This window comes from Macrobrachium rosenbergii, chromosome 4 (genome assembly GCF_040412425.1).
Source record: "Macrobrachium rosenbergii isolate ZJJX-2024 chromosome 4, ASM4041242v1, whole genome shotgun sequence".
NCBI lineage: Eukaryota > Metazoa > Arthropoda > Malacostraca > Decapoda > Palaemonidae > Macrobrachium > Macrobrachium rosenbergii.
In genome coordinates, this window is record NC_089744.1 from 9189875 (window position 1) to 9210466 (window position 20592).

General features: G+C 36.9%; 1 protein-coding gene across 2 annotated transcripts in view; it reads left to right on the forward strand.

Annotated features, from left to right (window-relative positions):
• The first annotated feature begins 229 nt into the window (after positions 1-229).
• The window catches only part of Hlc (putative ATP-dependent RNA helicase DDX56), a 35232-nt gene continuing 14869 nt past the window's right edge, over positions 230-20592 (forward strand). Inside the window, exons 1-5 of one of the 2 annotated variants that reach the window (XM_067089998.1) lie at positions 230-431; positions 6868-7044; positions 12225-12378; positions 13740-13896; positions 19506-19662. In XM_067089998.1, coding sequence (XP_066946099.1) covers positions 339-431; positions 6868-7044; positions 12225-12378; positions 13740-13896; positions 19506-19662 — 738 coding nt within the window. In that variant the 5' untranslated portion in view covers positions 230-338. The remainder of the gene's footprint in view (positions 432-6867; positions 7045-12224; positions 12379-13739; positions 13897-19505; positions 19663-20592) is intronic. The other variant, XM_067089991.1, reaches the window with a different exon arrangement.

Below are 20592 nucleotides of genomic sequence, written 5' to 3' on the forward strand. Positions count from 1 at the left end.
GACTCCACTTGAAACAAAACCATTCCTTTCTTCATGAACAGTGTGAAGAAATTAGAGAAAATGAATAATAATTCACCATTTTACTTATTTTAAGTAAAAATGGTACATTTTTTACTCATAATAAGTAAGATGAAATTTGCAGGACAAAGTAACTCATTAAAAATCTGTGGGATTTAATTAAGCATTACAATACTTTGCCTGAACAACTAAAGTGCCGTTACAACCGACACACCCATGACTAACTACTATCATATTTACACGTGTGTCGTGTCGAAGTCCGACTGCGACTTTTATTCATGTTTACCTTTGAAGCAACCCAAGATTAACCTTTATTGAGAATGTCGGAAACGGTGCCCTCAGATGTAGAGAAGGAGGAGAAAATCAAACCTGTTCAATTTCATGAAATTGGTCTCGATGATCGTATTCTCAAGGTAAGTTTGGCTGCAGTCCATTCGTGTGGCCTAGGCTATTAGCCCTAGGCTACCATGTCGGCTAGGTAAGGTTTAACTAGACAGAGCAGGTGCAGTTAGGTAATATATATATAGTAGCGTGTGTTAGTGGACAAATTCTTAGACAGGGTGAGTGTTTGCAACTTACTAAAGAACGACCACCAACTGCTTGTAGAACAACTGTCACTGGCTAGGCTATAGGCTAGGCTCTCAGATGATGCAACTCTCCAGTCGACTGCCATAATTAGAGATTAAATCAGGAGCGAATGCAGAGTGAAGGGGTCAGATCTTACTCACCTAACCTAACTTAGGGTGACGTATCTTGACCTTGCCGGAAGGCAGGGGACACCTTCGCCGCCACTGCCCCCCCAAATGGCCGTAACCTGTCCCAGCTGCAACTGATGGACTCAGGCTGCACAAGTAAAGTATTGTTTTACCTCCAGACTTATCTTAACATATCTAACCTTGGATGCCTTGCCCTAACCTGGCTAGGGGCTTTGCCTCTCATGGACCCCCACCCCAACGAGTAAGTCTCGGTCCTCTCATGGACCCCCACCCCAACGAGTAAGTCTCGGTCCTCTCATGGACCCCCACCCCAACAAGTAAGTCTCGGTCCTCTCATGGACCCCCACCCCAACAAGTAAGTCTCGGTCCTCTCATGGACCCCCACCCCAACGAGTAAGTCTCAGTCCTCTCATGGACCCCCACCCCAACGAGTAAGTCTCGGTCCTGGTTGTTCCGGCCATAAGTCATTTAGTCTGTAACATCCCAAATGATGTAGGATGTTTAGTTTGGGTTGCCATATTTGAACAGTCAAAATACAGGACGCTTCCCTCTTGAACTCCCCCCCTTCCCTAGTTAAAAAAAAAATGCAGTTTGTATGATGTGCACGCATGTGTGTATGATAAAATAATAAAAAAAACATACCTTAACATAGGGCTGATTATCTTGAATTTCTGTTTAATCTTAATCTAGTTAAAGTCTTCTTTGCTCATTCTGTCTGTGGCTGCATGTTGTGTGGCGTGTGCCCATCCATATTGTTGAGAAGATCTGATACTTTTCAGGAGAACTTATTGGATCTTATGTAGTTGTAGAAGTCACTGCATGATGTCCCATGGAAGTTGTATTGTAATGTCAAGAGACCCTTCATTGTAGCAACATTCAACTTATTCCTCTCTTTTGTCCACTGACTTTTCTTGGTGAAAATACTCGCACTACATTCTCATTGTGGGATGCTACAGCAAAGAAAAACTGTGCAATTCTTATCAGTTGTGAATGACATTCAATATTCTTTGATTTTTCAAAGTATTTGGTCCATTTTTCATTTGCTGACAAATTATTGAATTCTTCATCATTGTTGTAACTCTTTACAAACACCTTGATCGAAGCATTTCACGTCATCAACTTCTATCCCCTTGTCTATCAAATATTTAACAGAAGGCTCCACAGCATCCCAATTTGGTATTTCAATTAAACTCGTCCACTTGAAGCAAGAAAACTTCCATTGGTTTCATCCACTTGCCAAGATACTCTAAACATCTGTTGTACAAATTATTTACTTCTGCAAGAAAAACTTTCACACACTTTTCCATACCCTTTTGTGAGCAACCAGTTCCTCTTAACTTTTAAGGATATGAAATTTTGAATCTTTCTTTCTACAAGAACTTTGTGAACAGATCTTTCTACGAGAACTTTGTGAACAGACTCTGAACATGTCAACGCTTCTACAACAGAAATGCTTCCCCTTTCAGTTGTTTGATTGTGTGTATGAAACACGTTCATTAATGAGTGCATGAGATATATTTCACTCATTTCATTCTCAAAAATTTTCTAATTACTGTGGGTGGGTGGTCTTGCGATAGAAAGAAGGACTTAAGAGCAGGATACATCTGTATCAGCCTTGTAAAGCCAGGAAATATGAATAAACTGCACACTTACAAGAAAAAAAAAATCAGATTGTTTTAGCAACATTAGCTAACAGTGAGTATAGCTATAGCACCCAAGTTGGTAACGCTTGACAGATTGTTGTTGTTGTCGTCGTCATTGTTGTTATTTTTATCTTATTTAATTATCTTTTTTTTTTTTTTTATTTGTATAAAAGCTGAAATTCCGGACATTTGTAGACATTTTTAAATTCCCCCCGGACGAGGATTTTGATACCTAAATGGAGGACATATCCGGGAAAATCCGGACGTATGGCAACCCTACGTTATGTGTATGTTACTTACTGTAATGGTATTTCTAAGTATTAGCTCCGCACAGACTGTATTGAAGCATTCTGTGAATACGAGAGACATTAGAGAGCCATATGTTCAAGAAAGGATTGGCTAAGGAAATCTCTTATAAAAGGAACCATACTAACCTAACATACGCTACCTAACCTAACCTAGTAGGCCATGTTGCTTAGTCAGGGGGCTCTGCCCCTCCCCCGGACCCCCTGGTGAAGGAAACTCCACTTTTTACCAGAAGTTCCCCTATAGCACTGCCCATTCACGATAGCAAAAATATAATCAGTTCTGAGGTTAACTACAGGTTAATTACAGTCGAGCAACAAAAAGTAACACTAAATTCTTGGTGAGCAACCAAGGCAATACCTGACGCAGACCTGACACTTAGTTCTACTACTGTCATTATTTTAAGTTTTACATACATTCTCAAGGGACTGATACTAAACACGGTGCCCATTTTGCATGTAAATATGCTTACGGCCTATGTTGTATGACTTACGGCTGAAACAACCAGAACTCGTAAGTCTTGACCCCTCACACTGCCTTCTACCTTAAAATCAGTTATCACTGACAACTGGCTTCTTACCTTGTCATCTTGAAGGAAGACAGAGTCTTCTGTTTATTCATAAAGGTTTACAGTCAAACCAAAATGACTTTGAACATGTACATTTTTGACGATGCCACTTTTCCCAGATATAAGTGAAAGAACTGAAATTTGATGTCGAGTAAAGGATGATTTGTATTATCCGAAATAAAATGATGTAAATGAAGAATTGTTATACATAGTGTTTTGATAATAGGGTAGCATAAGGATGATTTAGTCTAATCATCTAAATGAATTATAAAAATGCCCATTATCTAGCCAAGATTCACTGACGAAAATAAATGATACAGTGTTATAAAAAAAACTGTTATTGGCTCCTGAAGTGATGGTAAATTGTAAATTAAATCGGCTTTGTCCAAGAATGTTCTTCTGAATATGTCATGGGAGGGATAAGTAGGATTTTATGACCAGATTAAAGAACCCTGAATTCAGGGATGCAAATTAACTGTAGTTGAATTATAAGTTAGGAAGAAGTTACTACAATATATAGTTTTTCCACCTCACAATAAATACGTCTTGCTCTAACCGGAGACTAGGTGGCAGGGGAATACCCTGGGTATTCTTTTTAAGTTTCTTTCTTTATATCTTTCTTGTTTATTAACTCTGCATAACTAGAGTCTGTTTGTAGTTACAGGCTCAAAAGGCAGAAGCCATCCTTAGAAGGGAAAACAATACCATTTCCTTATGAGGAAATCATTTACATTTACTGTACAAGCATAGTAATGTTAGGCTGTATACTTAGGGAAGCATTGAATTACATTAAAATCTGATGAAACGGATTGTGTGATCTTGTTTACGTACAACAGGTGACCTATTTTGCTAACATCACTGCAAAGGATCTAAAGACATCTGCCTTCCATATGAAGAACAAGATTGAAAGGAAATTACAATTAAATAAATGATATATATTCTTTATTAGGAAAGAGATACAGTTTCACTGCATTGAAAGCAGTTTCTCTAATCTCGCAAAAAAAAAAGTCACGAGTATAGCAGATGACTTATTATTAATTAGCTAACAGAATTTCTTATGAAAATACGTATAATATAGGAAGGAGAGAGAACATTAAACAAAATAAAATGGTTACTGTCCAAATAAAAGAAAATAATTTTAATAAAACAAATGATAGATGCTAGGATAAAAAGTTTAGTTTGTTCTAAAATGGTAAATTTTTACTTCAAACTACAATATGTTATTCCTGTGTTTCAGTCCCTTTGTGAAATTTGGTAGCAAAATTATTATTAGAGATACTGGGCCCCTAATATCCTACAGTTTTGTGGTCCTAAAATGGGATGGTGAAAACACAAGATGAAATACTGGGCTGTATTCTAACCTAACTTGACCTACGGCATCCAATCCTCGCTTGGTGTGGGGAGGGTTTGTCACCCCTGGTTCCCCACCCAATCTAACCTAGGCCACTGGGTACACTGGACCTCCCAACCTAACTTAATTTAGGCACTGTAAATTAAAATAAATTATAGTGATGCAAGTGAACCAAACCACACCTAACGTAACCTAGGATAGGATGCAGGGTCCTTACCAAGTCAATGGAGGGAGAGGGGGGAATTGACTTCCTCCCCCTTCAAGGAACTCCAGCCCCAAACCCCTTCCAACTAACGTAACCTAGGTTACCAGGTTCATATTCATGTAGTATGCATGTCACTTTGAAAATGTTGAGTAAACTTTACCTTAATTAGAATTAACTTTTGGAGAACTATCATATTTTACTCTTTATGTATTTTCACTCACCCAAGAAACAGGTTTCCCACTATAGTCCCCAGAATTGTTGGATATAAGGGGATTCAGTATCCTTAAAACTTTTTGGAGTTATTTATGTCTGATTCAAGTGCTTCTAGTGTTCACTATTATAGCGAAGGCTGTAGAACTAGATTGACTAAGGTATGTTATGATTTGTACACTATTTGCAGTAATTGTAGAGGACAAGTATGTTCTAAGGAGAGTACTTGTGATGAGTGCAAGGATTGGGATGAGAGAAAATGGAAGGTTCTTGAATTTCACCTTAGTAAGCTTGAAAGGAGAGGTAGAGAAAGGTGGTCTCTAGGGCCGAGCATAGGGCTGCTGTTAGCCTAGATTCTACCCTCAAGCTTAAATCTAGTCCTGCTGTTCCTTCTTCCCCTGTTCCCACCTTTTCTCCTATTCCCAGCCCCCTACTATCAGTCCACTTACTCCTGTGCTTAGCTTCCATGATTTCGACCCTGATGCCATTGCCGACCTTGAATCCAGGTTTGGTAAGAAGCTAAACCTGGTAGTCCATACTGTGTCTGAGATAGGGGCATCCCTGAAAGTCCTAATGGACAAAGTGTTTTGTGATAAAGTGTCTAGTGAAGTACAAGTGGAGGAGGTGGCTACCTGTCCCACTGGCTCTCCTAGTCTAAGGTCACTGTCCAGCTCCCCAAAACCTGGGAGAAGACATACTGGAAGTCCAAGGGAGGCTGGTGGGGTTTGCCCATGGATAGTTATCCCCTTAGTCGAGCCTGTTGCACGAACCCAGGTGTCAACAGATGGCTGTTAGAAAGGCCTGTCTCTGGATGTGTGTCATATGTCGCCAAGTTTGTATTCCAATTCCAGGCACCACATGTGCTTTCTCGATTCATCCCGGCCATTGAAGAGGCACGTGGACGATGTCGGCCTCTCTTCTCCGTTGCCTGTTAAGCGGTAGATGGAGGCACTTCACAGTCCACAGCCCTCCTGCAGCTATGCTGTGGATCCCTGTCTTTGCCCCAGCACTACTTCTTTCTCACCCATGGGATTCGCCAGAAGTATTCCAGAATGTCCTTCTGTTGAGTGCCTTCCCTTGGATCTCAAGTGCCCAAAGGACCACTTGAGGTGCCTGTTGTCTAAGCGCATGTCTCTTCCTGAGCACCCAGTGCCAGTTCCCAAGCACCTGGTGCCAACCCTTCATCACCTGGTATACAACCTTCATCATCTTGGAACAAGATGAGCCTTCTTTGGCATCCATCAAGCAATAGTTGTCTGAAATCATGAGCTTCCTCAAGAAAGCTCCCGCTTCCAAGCCTGCTCACGTATCACATATATTGTATAAATTTACAGAGTTTATGTATTTAGATACAGGAGTGACTGAAAGATAGAGAGCACATGCTCTTGTTCATGTGGATTAATACCTTTCTTCATTATGTGAGAGTTAGAGTGTTATCTGTGTCCACCAGTGGATAATGTTTACAAGGTATCATGATATGTAATTACAAATAAAAAATGATTAAATTTTAAAGAAAAAAATGATTAAATTTTATAATTACTTTGATGTTTTTCATTGTGTAACTTTTATGTGAAAACCTTCTGCATGTTCTGCTAGAGTGGTTAAATTTAATTTCAGACCATTAATGAGAAGCAGTCACTAAGCTATTGATTTCTTACTTGTTTTATTTATTGTTCATTATTGTTATTGATAACACTTGACGATTAAGTGGTGTATTTTCCACATTCTCAAAAGGAATTTGTGTAAATTATGGAATGGGTGTTATATATTTAACTTTTATTTTAATTTTTAGATGATATCTGTTTATCAGTTGTAACCATTTATGTTAATAATGTTTTTCTGTCTTTTAGGCTATATCAAAATTAGGATGGAAAGAACCTACTCTAATTCAAGAAAAAGCTATTCCTTTCATGCTTGCTGGGAAGGATGTTTTAGCAAGAGCACGTACTGGTTCTGGAAAGACAGCAGCATTTCTCATTCCAGCTCTTCAAAAAGTTCTTGAGGAAAAACGTATTGCTGTAGACCAGGTAAAAGATGTCTTAAAAAATAAGGACTATGTACCTAGGATACTTTATTTTGGGGGGCCAAAACTTGTCTGTGGTAAACACACACTTTTGACTATCCCCTTATGAGCTTAGAGATTATTTTCTTTTATTGCTTGCTTTTAATGATTCCTGTGATGACAAAACCTTCATTTGTTCCTATGGAAATACAAACCAGAGCATTATTTTATATTTAAAAGTATCCTTCAGAGTGAGCTAGACACGGTCATTGAACTAGGTAACAAGGTAGTTAATTAGTGATTACAAGGGAGTGAGTGGTAAATGCCCTTCACTCACCTGGTGTCACAAAGCACATTTCACTAGGTAGCAAGGTAGTTTACTGATTACAGGGGAGTGAACCAGGAATACCTTTCACACACACTGTTGTCACCAAGCACTTTTTCTTCAAATACTCCCAGGTGCAGATGTTTGCTTTGCTCTCTGCTAGGCTTCTGTTGGACTTGAGTAGGCTATTCTGTTTTCTTGTATAATTGCTGGTTTGTTTAACTTTTTTTAGTTTTTGTATGGGGGAAAAGGGGTGTGAGTATTTGTGGGAGAGGTTTGGGAGGAAGAATAAGGACAGGAAACATTTGCCAGTCTCTATCAAACTCTTATTGAATTACTTTACTTCCTACCTGATATTCCCCTTCCCCTGTGTTCTTTGTGCACCTCTCCCTCTCAGTCCCAGTGGAATGGGAAGCATCAGTAAGTACGGGTGCTTACCCCACATTCTCCCAGATAACTTGTTGAATTGGGTTCCTCGGCCAAGCTATCCCCTAGTGGGACCATGACCCATGTACCCCACTCTTCTTAATCTAATCCTGCAGATTCACTTGAAGTTTCAGGTGTGCACTTGTCTTCTGGTGAATACCTGTGCAAGGTATGGCATTCTTTGAATATCCCAGAAAAACATCTTTCATTGTGTCCCTTGACCACTTACTCTTGGTTAAGAAGAAGGATTCTGCCATTGCTGCTGCTGCTGTTGCTTCCATTGCTAGGGAGGTGATATGCCAGTAGCAGCAGCAGCACTTCCAGCTGGAAATGTTCCTTCAGCTGCAGTTTTGACTGCACTTCTTGGCTTGACCTGTCTTTTAGTGTTTGAGGAGAGTGAGACCCGAGCTAGGAAGAGGAACTACTCCTCCTCCTCCTGTGGCTGCCAAATCTATGTGGTACCCCAATTTAGGTCTCCTGCAGATGTGGCTGCCAAGTCTATGTGGTATCCCATTTCGGTCAAGGTTGTATGAATCAAACCTGGGAAAAGTGGCAATATCTTAAATATATACATGTTTGTAGTCATTCTGGTTTGACTGTAATCTTGATAGTTATACACAAGCCTACTAGTATTATAGGCAGTCCCCTGTTAACACCGGGGGTTCCATTCCTGGCTGAGTGCCAATAATTGAAAATAGTTGTTAACCAGAACATCACAATAGTTATGGTAATAAGTAGCGTTTACAACTCCATAAGCGCCGATAAACCACTTAACAGCCCCATTAACCGGTTATTGATGCTGATAAACTGCTTACCAGTGCTGAAAATTGCTTACTGGCGCCAAAAATCTGGTTACGACGCCGTTAACATGCGTTGTAAAAACGAAATGCTTTTAACCAATGCTGCCGGATATTGGGGACTGCCTGTATTGGATTATTCTGAGATCATAAGATATTTTGAAACGAAAAAAAAAATTATATTTTAATATTTCTTTAGGCATTTTGCATTAAGTATCATTTACAGATCAGTCTTGCATTAAGGATCATTTACAGATCAGTCTTGAGTATTTGGTCCCCCAGTAAAGATTCTTGTTTATGCTCATGCCATAACATCATCAAAATCAGCTGTGTCCATTCCTATGTCACCTATTAGTGTTATGTCTGGTTGTGGCACGTCTATTTTTCTTCTTATGGTCTCCCTGATTATGGTGAGTAAACAGTGCACATGCATTTCCTTTTTCATTCAGTTCATCTTAATCTAAAGTATTTCTTCAGTTATTCACCCCACTTCTATCACATTTTCAGCCATTTCTTCTCTGACCAGTATCCCCACTCCATTTTGTCTTGTATCAGCCACTCCACCAGAATTTATACTTCTCTTTGTCACTGCCAGTGGAATTTCTGCATGCTTACCTTCTAAGAATAAGAAATAGCCATACATCGTTTCCACTACTACATTTTTTCCACCATTCATAGGACTGATTTTTAATTAGCTACCCATATTTTTATCTGCATTGGATGTTCTTTAGCAATTCCTGCCTACTCAAGGAAAAACTGTGGGATACTGGTGAACATGTCATTTTGAGGGAAAATAGTATGTGACCATGATAGTTGGGATTCTGTGGGCACCAAAAGACTAATTGGATAAAAAAGGATGAGATGGGAGGCTGGAGATAGTGGAGATTTGGGGAAAATGAAACTCAGGAGAGACATAGGGGGCAAAATTCCAGGGAGGCCTTTGGCATTGCATAGGTTTGGAGGTGATGCTAGGAATTTTGGAAAAGGGTGAAAATATGAAGATTGTGGTGTGTTCAGAATTGTCTGATGTATAGAGAATGATAAAAGAGTCTGTAAAGAATATGCTAGGCTATTCATTGTATATGTGGGCAAAGAGAAAGTGCTGTACCTAGAGTAATGGGTCATACATCAGAATATCTAGCCAGTCCTAGAAAAGCCCTGTTGACCCTAGTGGTAGTATCTCAGTAGATTGATTGGTAACTAAAATTTTGTACGTACAGAAGAAAAAGATTCATCTACAGTATATGTAGCTATCAGTTAATTTTAGATTTAACTACATTAATCCTTCAATTATCCAGATTAATTAAGACAAGGGTCTGTTTTTTAATGGCAAAATCCGAACAATGGTGAGGGAAAAAAATCGAAAAAAAATCTATGGTGTTCAAGGGCAACTCTGTATCCTTCCTCACCTAACCTTGTCAATGCCACATAGCTTAAATACTGTACTCAGTATTCTTACAAACAACAACTGTCACACTTTAAACTGAAAACTTTATGCAAAAGGCAACTATCTACATTTTCCCCCATATTTGTAACAAAATATACTACATAAATACAGTACACTGAAAAAAAACTGCAACCCTTTCTTATTCTCTTCCTAGTAAATGACAGAGTTCAGTAGGCAGGTAGCCTACCTGTGTTTGCCCGCAGCCTACCGTGGTTTTATGATCATTAATGTATTGTTATACAGCAACTTCCGTATCAGTTGCTACCATGTTGTATTACAGTAAGTGAGATAAAAATGTGTAGGCTATGTATGAACTATAGACCTAGGCTAGCCCAGGTGTTACACTCGTAGTATCCATTTGCAACAGTCAGATGGGCTATTACAGCTGTATTTAAGATAAAGGTAATGGTAATGAAACTGATTTTACTTACAGAATCCATTTATACTGTATTATTATATTGATATATAAGTTATATATATTGTTGTTGTAATATATGTAAAAAAAAAAATGATTGTCCCTCTATTTGTAATGTTTGTGTTCTCAGAATCAGCTGATTGAGCTGACTATGGAAAGAATTAGGAAAATAATTTTTTACTTGCTAAAAGAAACGAATGTATTAATACAATTATTATTTTTATTTTTGTACCTAAATGTAAAATGAGTATACAAAGGTCACCTAACATACTTTATGTTAAAATAAAATACCTGAAAATTGTATAACAGCTGTTTCCCGATTTGTTTGTTTACTAGTGTAAACATACCTCATTCCCCCCCACCTCTCTCTCTCTAATGTATCATAACCATAAAAATTCAAAACATACTTGAGGAAGTTCACAACTCCATCAAATGAGTGTGTGCATACGAATGTATGTGTTACCATTATATTTTATTTTTGCTTTGCTTGATTTATTGTACCAATTTCATTACTAGTTTAGTTGACTCTAAGTATGATTATCACACATATCATAACAATGCATGAGAGAATATTTTATCATTATTGATATTTCATCTATAATCACTATAAAAAAATTTAAAATCTGAATTTCTTATGTAGGCAGTGCAAAACCAAACAGGCTGTACCAGTTCACCGATGGTATGGAATTGCATTTGGTTTGTGAAACTATAAGAAAAACAATTAGAAAATACTGTACAATAAAAATATAACAAGAATACTGTAGCATAAAATATAAATAAAATAGTGTAACTGTGTGTGTGTGTGTGATACTGTGTTAGGCTGTAATGTAGACATACCTCATTTCTCTCTCTCTTTCTCCACTGAATATTAATACTGTACATATCCTTTACTGAAACATCAATTACTGTACCATAAACATAAAAACATGAAACTAAAAAACTCCAGGAGGTTTGCAACGCCATCGAATGAGTGCGTGCATACATATTGTCATATTTTTTGCTTTGTCTGATTTAATGTACCATTTTTCATTATAGGTTTAATTGATTCTGAGTATGATTATCACTCATTATAACAGTACATAAGAGAATATTTTATCACTGTTGATATTTCGTTGTTCTCTCTCTCTGTACTGCACATATCCTTTAATAAAATGTGAATTACTGTATCATAAACATAAAAACACGAAACCAAACAAGCTCTGCCAAGTCAGGTCTACCTAACCCTCTTCACCCATCCAAAGCAGCATCCCCACCCCCTCCCAGCCATAGAAACTGCTCCCCATCTCCACCCACCTTCCAAAACAACACCTCTGAGCCTTCCTCTACCCAGCCTTACTGCCCCTCCTTTCTGATGGTGCTAAGCCATCTGACCAACCCTCCTCCCCTACCGTGAAAACTTCTTGAGGCCTCCCCTACCACGCAAAACCCTTTCTTGGTCAGTCTGAGTGTCGGCGGTGTTACCAACATTTTCTTGAGGCTGTGCACCATTGCCAACCATCGGAGGGTGGTTTTTTCTGATTTTTAAAAATTTAAATATATATCTTTGGGGTCTTGACCCCTGGTATGGGTGTGTTTGAAAATGTTGTTTCAGATAATGGCGATCTGGGCAATTGAGGGATTACTGTACTGTATTTGTATTTGTCATTATATTTTATATGTACAAAAGATAAATAGTCATCTGTATATATGTTTTAGTAAAGTTAAAAACTTGTTTGACGGTATTGTATAGGTGATTCTGTTAAATGCCTATAGGTTTTACTTTAGAATTAATTTTTAATCACTGCATATTTTACAGAGTGTGCAAGTCCTGATCCTAGCACCAAGCAAAGAGTTATGTAAACAAATAAGGGAACACGTAGGACATTTGACACTGTGTTGTAAAAGGGATATTGCATATGTAGATGTTTCACCTCAAGTTCCTCTTGAGGCTCAGCAACCACTTCTTCTGGGTGAGTTATTTGCCATTGCTTAACTGATCTTTTAAGACATTAGTTGATTATCTTCCGTTAAAAGGACTGAATTATGCATATGGGCTTTAGATCACTGTAGAAATTGACAAATGGATTTATCAGAATCTCTATTGAAAACCCATTGTGATATAACTTGCCAATGGCTTAATGAAGGAGGTTAATGAAAAACTTAGAGAAGTGGCATTACTGTATAGAGATGAAAGTTGTCAACAAATGATAAATTCATTACTCCTCACTTCTTCCTACTTGTCATCTGTATTTTTATACACCTGGGCATCCTAGCCTTTTATATCTGCATTAGATGACTTTTCATCTCCTAATTGTCCAGAAGCTGTCTCTCCTCCACTCTCTGCCTCGGTCATTACAATTGGATTTGATAATTATCAAGAGTGGATATGAGTAGCCTCTTCACATTATATTGGGGAGAGTAAGAGGGTAGTTGATAACTTTTATGGCTTAGACATGGAGCTGCATACCAAATGTTTTTATTTTAAAAGTATTTGTAATTAACTTTTTTTAACTGATTCATGTTTTGTTTGACATTGTGTTGGGCCAAAAACTTTAATGTAAGCTGTCGGGTTGGTGGATTGTGATTGCATGGAACATAAAACTATATTCTCTTAAAAAATCCAAGTATAGTAGATGTATGATACAGTATTCCTTTTTTGATTGGTCACAACAGAATGACACTCAATCATAAAACAGAGCTGACTTAATTGAAGTGACAGGTGCACATACCAAATTTATGGATTGTCACTCAAATGAAGTATACTCTGAACAATTACTAGTATTGCTTTTTTCATCTGTAATAATTCAGGACCATTAAGATAAAGAGGTTTGTTATTTTATGGATACACAAATTTTAGGTAATTTCTTCATATAAGTAGGAGTGCCCTTTCCAAAACCTCTGAGACTATACCTCATGAATTATCAATATTGCTTACTTAGTTATCAAATACAGTAATACTCTTAGTGCACAATGAAGTGGAGGGATTTTCTTGTATGCAACTAACCGGTGTGTCTCAAGAATTAATTTTTGTAAAATAAAGACCCGAAACAGATAATTGTCCTTTTCTGGACCTTTAAGCTTTAGTCAAGTTTATTGCTAAAGTTTTGCTAAAGTATTTGTGAAATTATGTGATGAATACTAGCGAGTATAAGAATTTATTCTGGAATTGGTCTTGTGATTGACTTATTCCCAAATTTTATTTTGTCAGCATTATATTTGCTTTTTATATGGTAATTTGTTGGTATTTTCAGTTGTAAATTGTTTTCAAGTCCTGATTGTATATAACTCAGTACTATGTTCACATGTAAATAATTACTTTATTTAATTTCAGACAAACCTGACATTGTTATTGGAACACCCTTGAGGATTCTTGCACATATGTCAAAAGGAAACCTCGACTTGCGAAAGTCATTGAAATTACTTGTGATTGATGAAGCAGATTTGATGTTTGCGTTTGATCATTTGAGTGACATTCAAGCTATTTTAAAGTAAGTTATCCGCAGGTGTTAGTTTCTAATTAATAGTGTTGTGTCACAGTGGCCCATGACTCACCTGTAATATTTTAGATGTTTATATGCATAACAGTCACATGTTGTGGTACCTCTGTGATGTAAGACCTCTTATGTCATTTTCTATATGGGGATCAAGTGTTATTGAATTTTAATAATTATTGATTATGACAAACTTGTACTGGGATACCTTACATACAGAAAGTCTTTAATTGGTTCCAAAATAGCCAAAACCACTTTAATAAGTTTACTCAGACGCAGTATAAACACCCTTCGACATCATAAATAGCACCACTTAGAAATATAAAAAGCTTTGGAAAATTCAGCCTTTTGAATTCACCACAGATGTTCACTTGTCTTTTTCCATGATGAGCTTTGAAATTTCCCAACCTCTCATTTGAGAAGGTATGTGGTGGTCTTCATTTCTTGACAAAGCATCTGTCTTCTCTATAATGAGTGAACCATAGGTAGGCTTCCTTTCAACAAATTGTGAAGTAAATAACTTATAAAGAACTTGGTCTTGTGTGGATAACTGGGCTTTATTTATGACTTGCAAGGGCCCTGCTTGTATAACCTGGCTTTATTTATGGTTTTCACCTGAGGCTGGCAGTCCTCAAGTTTTAATTTATAGTTGTTTCCCTTTTTTTGCTACAACACATGGTGGAGCCAATGTTATACTCCTGCATCAGCACCTTATCAACTAGACTGCTTTTTTTCAACATTCCAGTTTTCTTATGAACACCAGCCTCTTTGCTTTTTTTCAGCGAGCCAGATTTCTTAGGGATTGATAGTGATATCTTCAAGGTCACATCTATGCTCTCCCAGACTAGTTTCCACTTCTAGAAGCCATTTTGATGTACAAAAAAAACATGATATTAACATTGTGAGCATGAAGTTTTCTGATGGTTTGGAACTGCTGCTTTATTCACATGTGAATAGCATTACAATTGCTTATCACACCATGCATTCATTTCCAGGATTAGCATTATTATAGCTGCTGATTACAAAACATGAGAGCTAGCACTCAAGTTTTATACAAGAGATATGTTAATTTCATTTCCTGCTTACGAGATGAGCTAAGACCCTATCCCATGATGTCACTCACACAAGATGACTAATGGGTATCTTTTAAGAAACTGAACACAACTGATTGGGGCAAGGTTTAACAGATTTCTCATTCAGAATAACCAAAATATGTTTGTAAAGCAACTTTTTGTGAAATTTGGTGACTAATAACAATTAGTGAAGAATCAGTGTATAAATTTTCAAGACTTTTGCACAGGCGACCATTGTTATACGGTTGGGCTAGGTTCCCCAAAAACAAATCACTAGACAATCACTTATAACATGAGTTTAATGGGGATACGATTAATGTGTAAGCGCTGAAAAATAATAAAGAATTGATACTAGATGAGCCCAACCAACTAAAAAGAACTCATTTGCTATAAATATGCCCATAATTACACTTTACAGGGAGTAAGTAATTGTACATACATGTATACATAATTGAACAAAGACAAAGTCGTTTAAACAAAAAAGACGTCTATAATAAAAGAGAGATTAAAGTACTGTATTGGAGAAACAAAAGAAATGATAATAAGAAAAACCAGAAAATTATCACTCCCTTGCAGAGAGAGAGAGAGCTTTTTGTGAATTAAAACAATATGGTGATCAGAGTTGCAAAGTTTTTTTAGTTTATTCAATGTTGAAAGTCTTTCTTTGAAAAGAATGCATGATTATAGGTTAGAAAGTTGTATGGCGTTCCTGTTAATATTCAAGTTTTCTTATTATTAACTTAAATTCACATTTTTAAAAAAGAAAATTCATTACACACACAGTAAAATATCATTACATGTGCCCAGCTCTGGCTATCAAATTTTTTTCATTTTTATAAAGAATTTAGAGAAAATTTTCTTACTTCTTTATCCCTCTATCCCCTCTTAGGTAGTTTCTTGGCATGGGGAAGATGGTGGGTAGTACCTCCCTTTATATTCCCTAGGGGTTTCTTTTGCAAAGTTAGTTATTTAAAGAATATTTTATATATTTTCATGTATATTCCATTATTAAGGGAGCCAAATGTATGAATAAGATAAAATAAAATAAGCAATTTTCTAAAAATCGTTGAGAGCTAACGTAAATTCTTGATAAACTGAACACATTATCTTTGCATGGCAAAATGTTTAACATTTTTCTTTTGCCCCGATGTATAGTAGAAATGTACGTACTGTATAGAAAGAATGGAAAAGCATTGAAATAAAGAATTCTGAGGGAGGTATATATATCGTATTGCATTGTTTGTGTTTTGGTCTTAATGTTTTTGTGCTGTGTGAAGGCCTTAGTGTATGTTAGTGAAGACTGATGTAACTATGATTTAACTTCCCACACATTTTATCACTCATCCTACTCTCTCTCTCTCTCTAGACTAGAGAAATGTATTTCCATCATAAATATTAGGGTGTGCACCTTAAAACAGAAACTCAGTTTAACAAGTGAGGCAATCATACAGGATCAGAAGTCAAATAAACACACAACACACACACACACACCACTTAAATAGAGATTTTCTGCAGTATATATGCATTGTGTACAAATTTAAACTTTAAGCATAGTGATGTAAGTTCATGAAAAAAGAAATGGACATGATCATAAAAGCAGTCAATGGATGATTGGTTAAAGACTTTTGGTATGGGAATTTCTCAGTTGGATAAGAGATCAAACATGTAATTTTATATAGGTGACTTACCAAGTAATTACATAGCTACTAGCTTTCTACACAGCAGTCTAAAAGAAATTAAAATATTTGCGGTGGTGCTACCATCGCTTATGTAGGTGACAGGGTCCCGCCCACTTTTGGGACTGATAGCTACTACTCATCAGAGAGGATCAATTCGTTTTCTGCTGGCTCCCGATTAATATCAGTAGTCTTGTGCAGTTGCTGCTTCATCTTTCTTTGGACTTTTTCCTGTATTTTTGGTGAAGTATTCTCTTTCACTTTTTTTGTGGTGGCTTTTTCTATCTTAGCAATATCGTTAGTTAACTTTATTTCTAAAGGTAGGCAAATATGTCAGATTCTAGCTCTTCAAGCATTTGTTATTGCATTGAATGGTGTAAAACTAGACTTACTAAGGTGAGTTATGATTCGCACGCTAAGCGTGTCAAATGTAGGGGGCAGGAATGTAGCAGAGAGCTTACATGTCCAGAGTGTCAGGATTGGGAAGATAGTAAATGGAAGACCTTGAAGTCCCATCTGGACAAATTAGACTGTGATTGGGAAGATAGTATATGGAAGACCTTGAAGTCCCATCTGGACAAATTAGACTGTGATAGGAAAAGGAAGGCAATCCTTTGAGCCGAAAGTAGAGCTAGTCAGAAGATTATTTCTTTACTTAATGTGGTAGAAGATAGCTCTGCTTCTTCTTTGATTCATGCTATGTCTCCCATACTTAGCCCTCCTACACCTTTACCCCAGATTCCTTTACCAGTTTCCCGTGCTTCCGATCCCAACACTGTTGCCAGTCTGGAAGCAAAATTTTATAAGAAATTTGAATTCTTGGCCAATACTGTTATGAAATTTGGTTCCTCTTTCAGGGGTTTTTGTGTTGAAAGCGGTGCCAAGTGTCAGTGTTGCGCCTAATGACAGTGTTGTGAGTGTTGAGGAGGTGGCTGCCTGTCCCACAACACCGGTGCTCCTAGAATGATTGACAGTTTCCTGTTTGAATATTTGTATAAACACATAGGCATCTGGATCAGGCAGCTTATCTGAACCTGTCATCCCACACCTCTTTAGCTAATAGAGTATTTCCTGTCTTAACACTTGTGTAAACAACAAACTTTTAAACTGGCCATGGTTATCAACCTTGTCATCTCATCTCCCTTTAACTGACAACATAAGTGGCTTTTAGGGTCTCTCTTGCATACAGCATTTGCTGTGGTCACCCACCTGAATAAACATTCAGTGTGTACACAATGCCTACAGGAAGATGTATCTTAGCTCATCACACAATCAGCCAACCCTTCTAAGACCTGACACTTAGCATCTCCCATAAACACTATTTTCAAAGTTATTACAGTCAGTACATGACAGACACAAGAGAAAATATATAAGCATTGCTCAAAACATACATACCACAAAATCACCTTGTTATATTTCACAACACATGAGAAATGTAAAAGAAAGTATATAAGAAAATACAGATAACATATTACTTTTATAGAATACACACATATCATTATATATATATATATATATATATATATATATATATATATATATATATATATATATATATATATATATATATATATATATATATATATATATATATATATATATATATATATATATATATATATATATATATATATATATATATATATATATATATATACACACACACACACACACACACACACACACACACACACACACACACACACACACACACACACACACACACACACACACACACACACACACACACACACACACACACTACTTAAATATCTTAAACAATACAGCCTATCAAAGAAACACAAAGGAAAGTATGGTTTTCATTAAAGGATTAAAATTCCAACTTGTATGATTAGGGTTTAGCTTGTGTCATTATAAAGCAATAAAATTCATTTGGTCTTTCATCTTCGTTTATATATAACAGCATATTGCTTGTGTACATTGTCATTCACTCGACTCACCCTGAAAAGAAAGTACACCCAGACATGTTCCTCCTGCTTCAGCTTTGAAAAAAGCGGAAAAAACTTAGAGATGTGTTCTCCCTGCTTCTGCCAAGTCAGTCGCATACGACGCTCACAGTTACTTTGCAACAGAAAAGTTAAACAATGGCCCCTTGACCGATGTGTCGAGAGTTTACGATTGGGCATGTAAAGCTACCAATATTCCCAGAAGGACTATGGAAAGAATCATCAAGGAAGGGAGAGATGCGGAGGAATAATTTGGAGAACCAACGTTCATTGGATTTAAAGTCAGGTGTAAACTATTTTAATAAGAAGACAAAGAAAAAAGAAAGAAACGAAAGTGTGGGTGGAGGGATTGGTCTCGCATCATCCGGTACAGAACTTAATCCGGCTTTACTATAAGCTGATGAGATTTTTCCTTGTGTCTATAAGGGAAAATGTCCTCAGCTTTTAGATTCAAATACAAAGTATTCTGATGATATCTCTTGTCATCTGCCTTGACATTTTGGTTTGACTATAGTAGCTATGTAATTGCTTGGTAAGTATATATAAAACTTTATTTTATCATAAAAATGTCATTTTAGGCTTTTAAAAATTCTTTGATTCATAGATGTGTCTCTATCTTGTGACTGGTACAAATCTCTTGTTTGTTGTTATAATTAAGGAGTGAGAGCATTTCATATGATATGATATTCTCTACTTAAGCTAGACCTCTCTAACCTCAACTGAATTATTTAGCACTGACTTTATCTTTTATTAGCTAGTTGTAGAACTCAAGGTAATGTGAAAGGTTTTTTGGGTATGTCAGCATTTGTCATCTTTATTGTGAAGATAATGTCATATTTTATAAGACTTTGTATTTAAAGTACATTCTATACAAAATTTTCTCTCTTCAGAAAGTTGCCGTCCATACATCAGACTTTTGTTACCAGTGCAACAATATCAGAGGACTTGCGTCAGCTGAAAAAACTCACTTTGCACAACCCAGTTATTTTACGTTTGGAGGAGCCGCCTCTCCCAACTTCTGATCAGCTTACTCAATATGTCATAAAGGTTTTTCAGAATGGCTTTTCGTTTAAGTAGTATCTAAATAATATACTGCATCCTTTTGCCTTTGCACTTGAGGGATGTTTGGTTCATTTGTTAAATAGTAGGTGTTAATTTTCACAAAACCTAGATACTGTTCTTGTGTGTTTATGTCAAAAAATGCGAAATAGATAATTCAGCATTAAGAATTAAACTATTACTGTTGGATAATTACATTTATTTGTTGTCACAAACATCCATTATTTTATGACTGCATACATGTGCATCAGTTTGCATCTCCAGACATCCTCCTAAAGAAGAGGCGTCAACGCTGGTTCTTTTACATGCACAAGTTGCAAAGATGTTAGTGTTTAAAGCCTGTGCAAAATTTTCTCTGGGAGAAAAATTTTTTTCAGGACATTATCACCTTGCATCTATGCTCATTAAAAATGGGTATGAGGCTGTAAAATGCAATCATATAACAGAGGTGTTAGTTAACAAGGATGTGTGCAATACATGCTCAACCAGCACTTCCCTCTATCTTATTTCTGGTGGCATACATATTGCTATTACTGAGGGAAGTTTACTGGACTCAGTGCCCACCAGTTGCTAGCTCTCCCCCAACCTCTCCCTGTTATTGCTGCTGAATCTGAGCACAATGTCCATTGGATTAGCCCACAGTACACTGTTAATTGATTTTGCTGTTATGGTGCATGAGGATTTTGGGCATTTAGGCTTCCTTCAGCAATTCTCAATAGTGTTCTGCAGTTGGCTGTGTGACTGCTTCACGTTATCCTATTTGTTATGGGTCCCCTTAGAACTCTGGACCCAAGAATATGTACAGTTTGAGGTGGTGCTTATCTTCAAGTGAGTCACCCATATAGTTACACTATTAATAAGGGCAGTTCCTAATGATATTGCCTCTCCTTTGAAACATGCCAGATTTGATGATTGTTT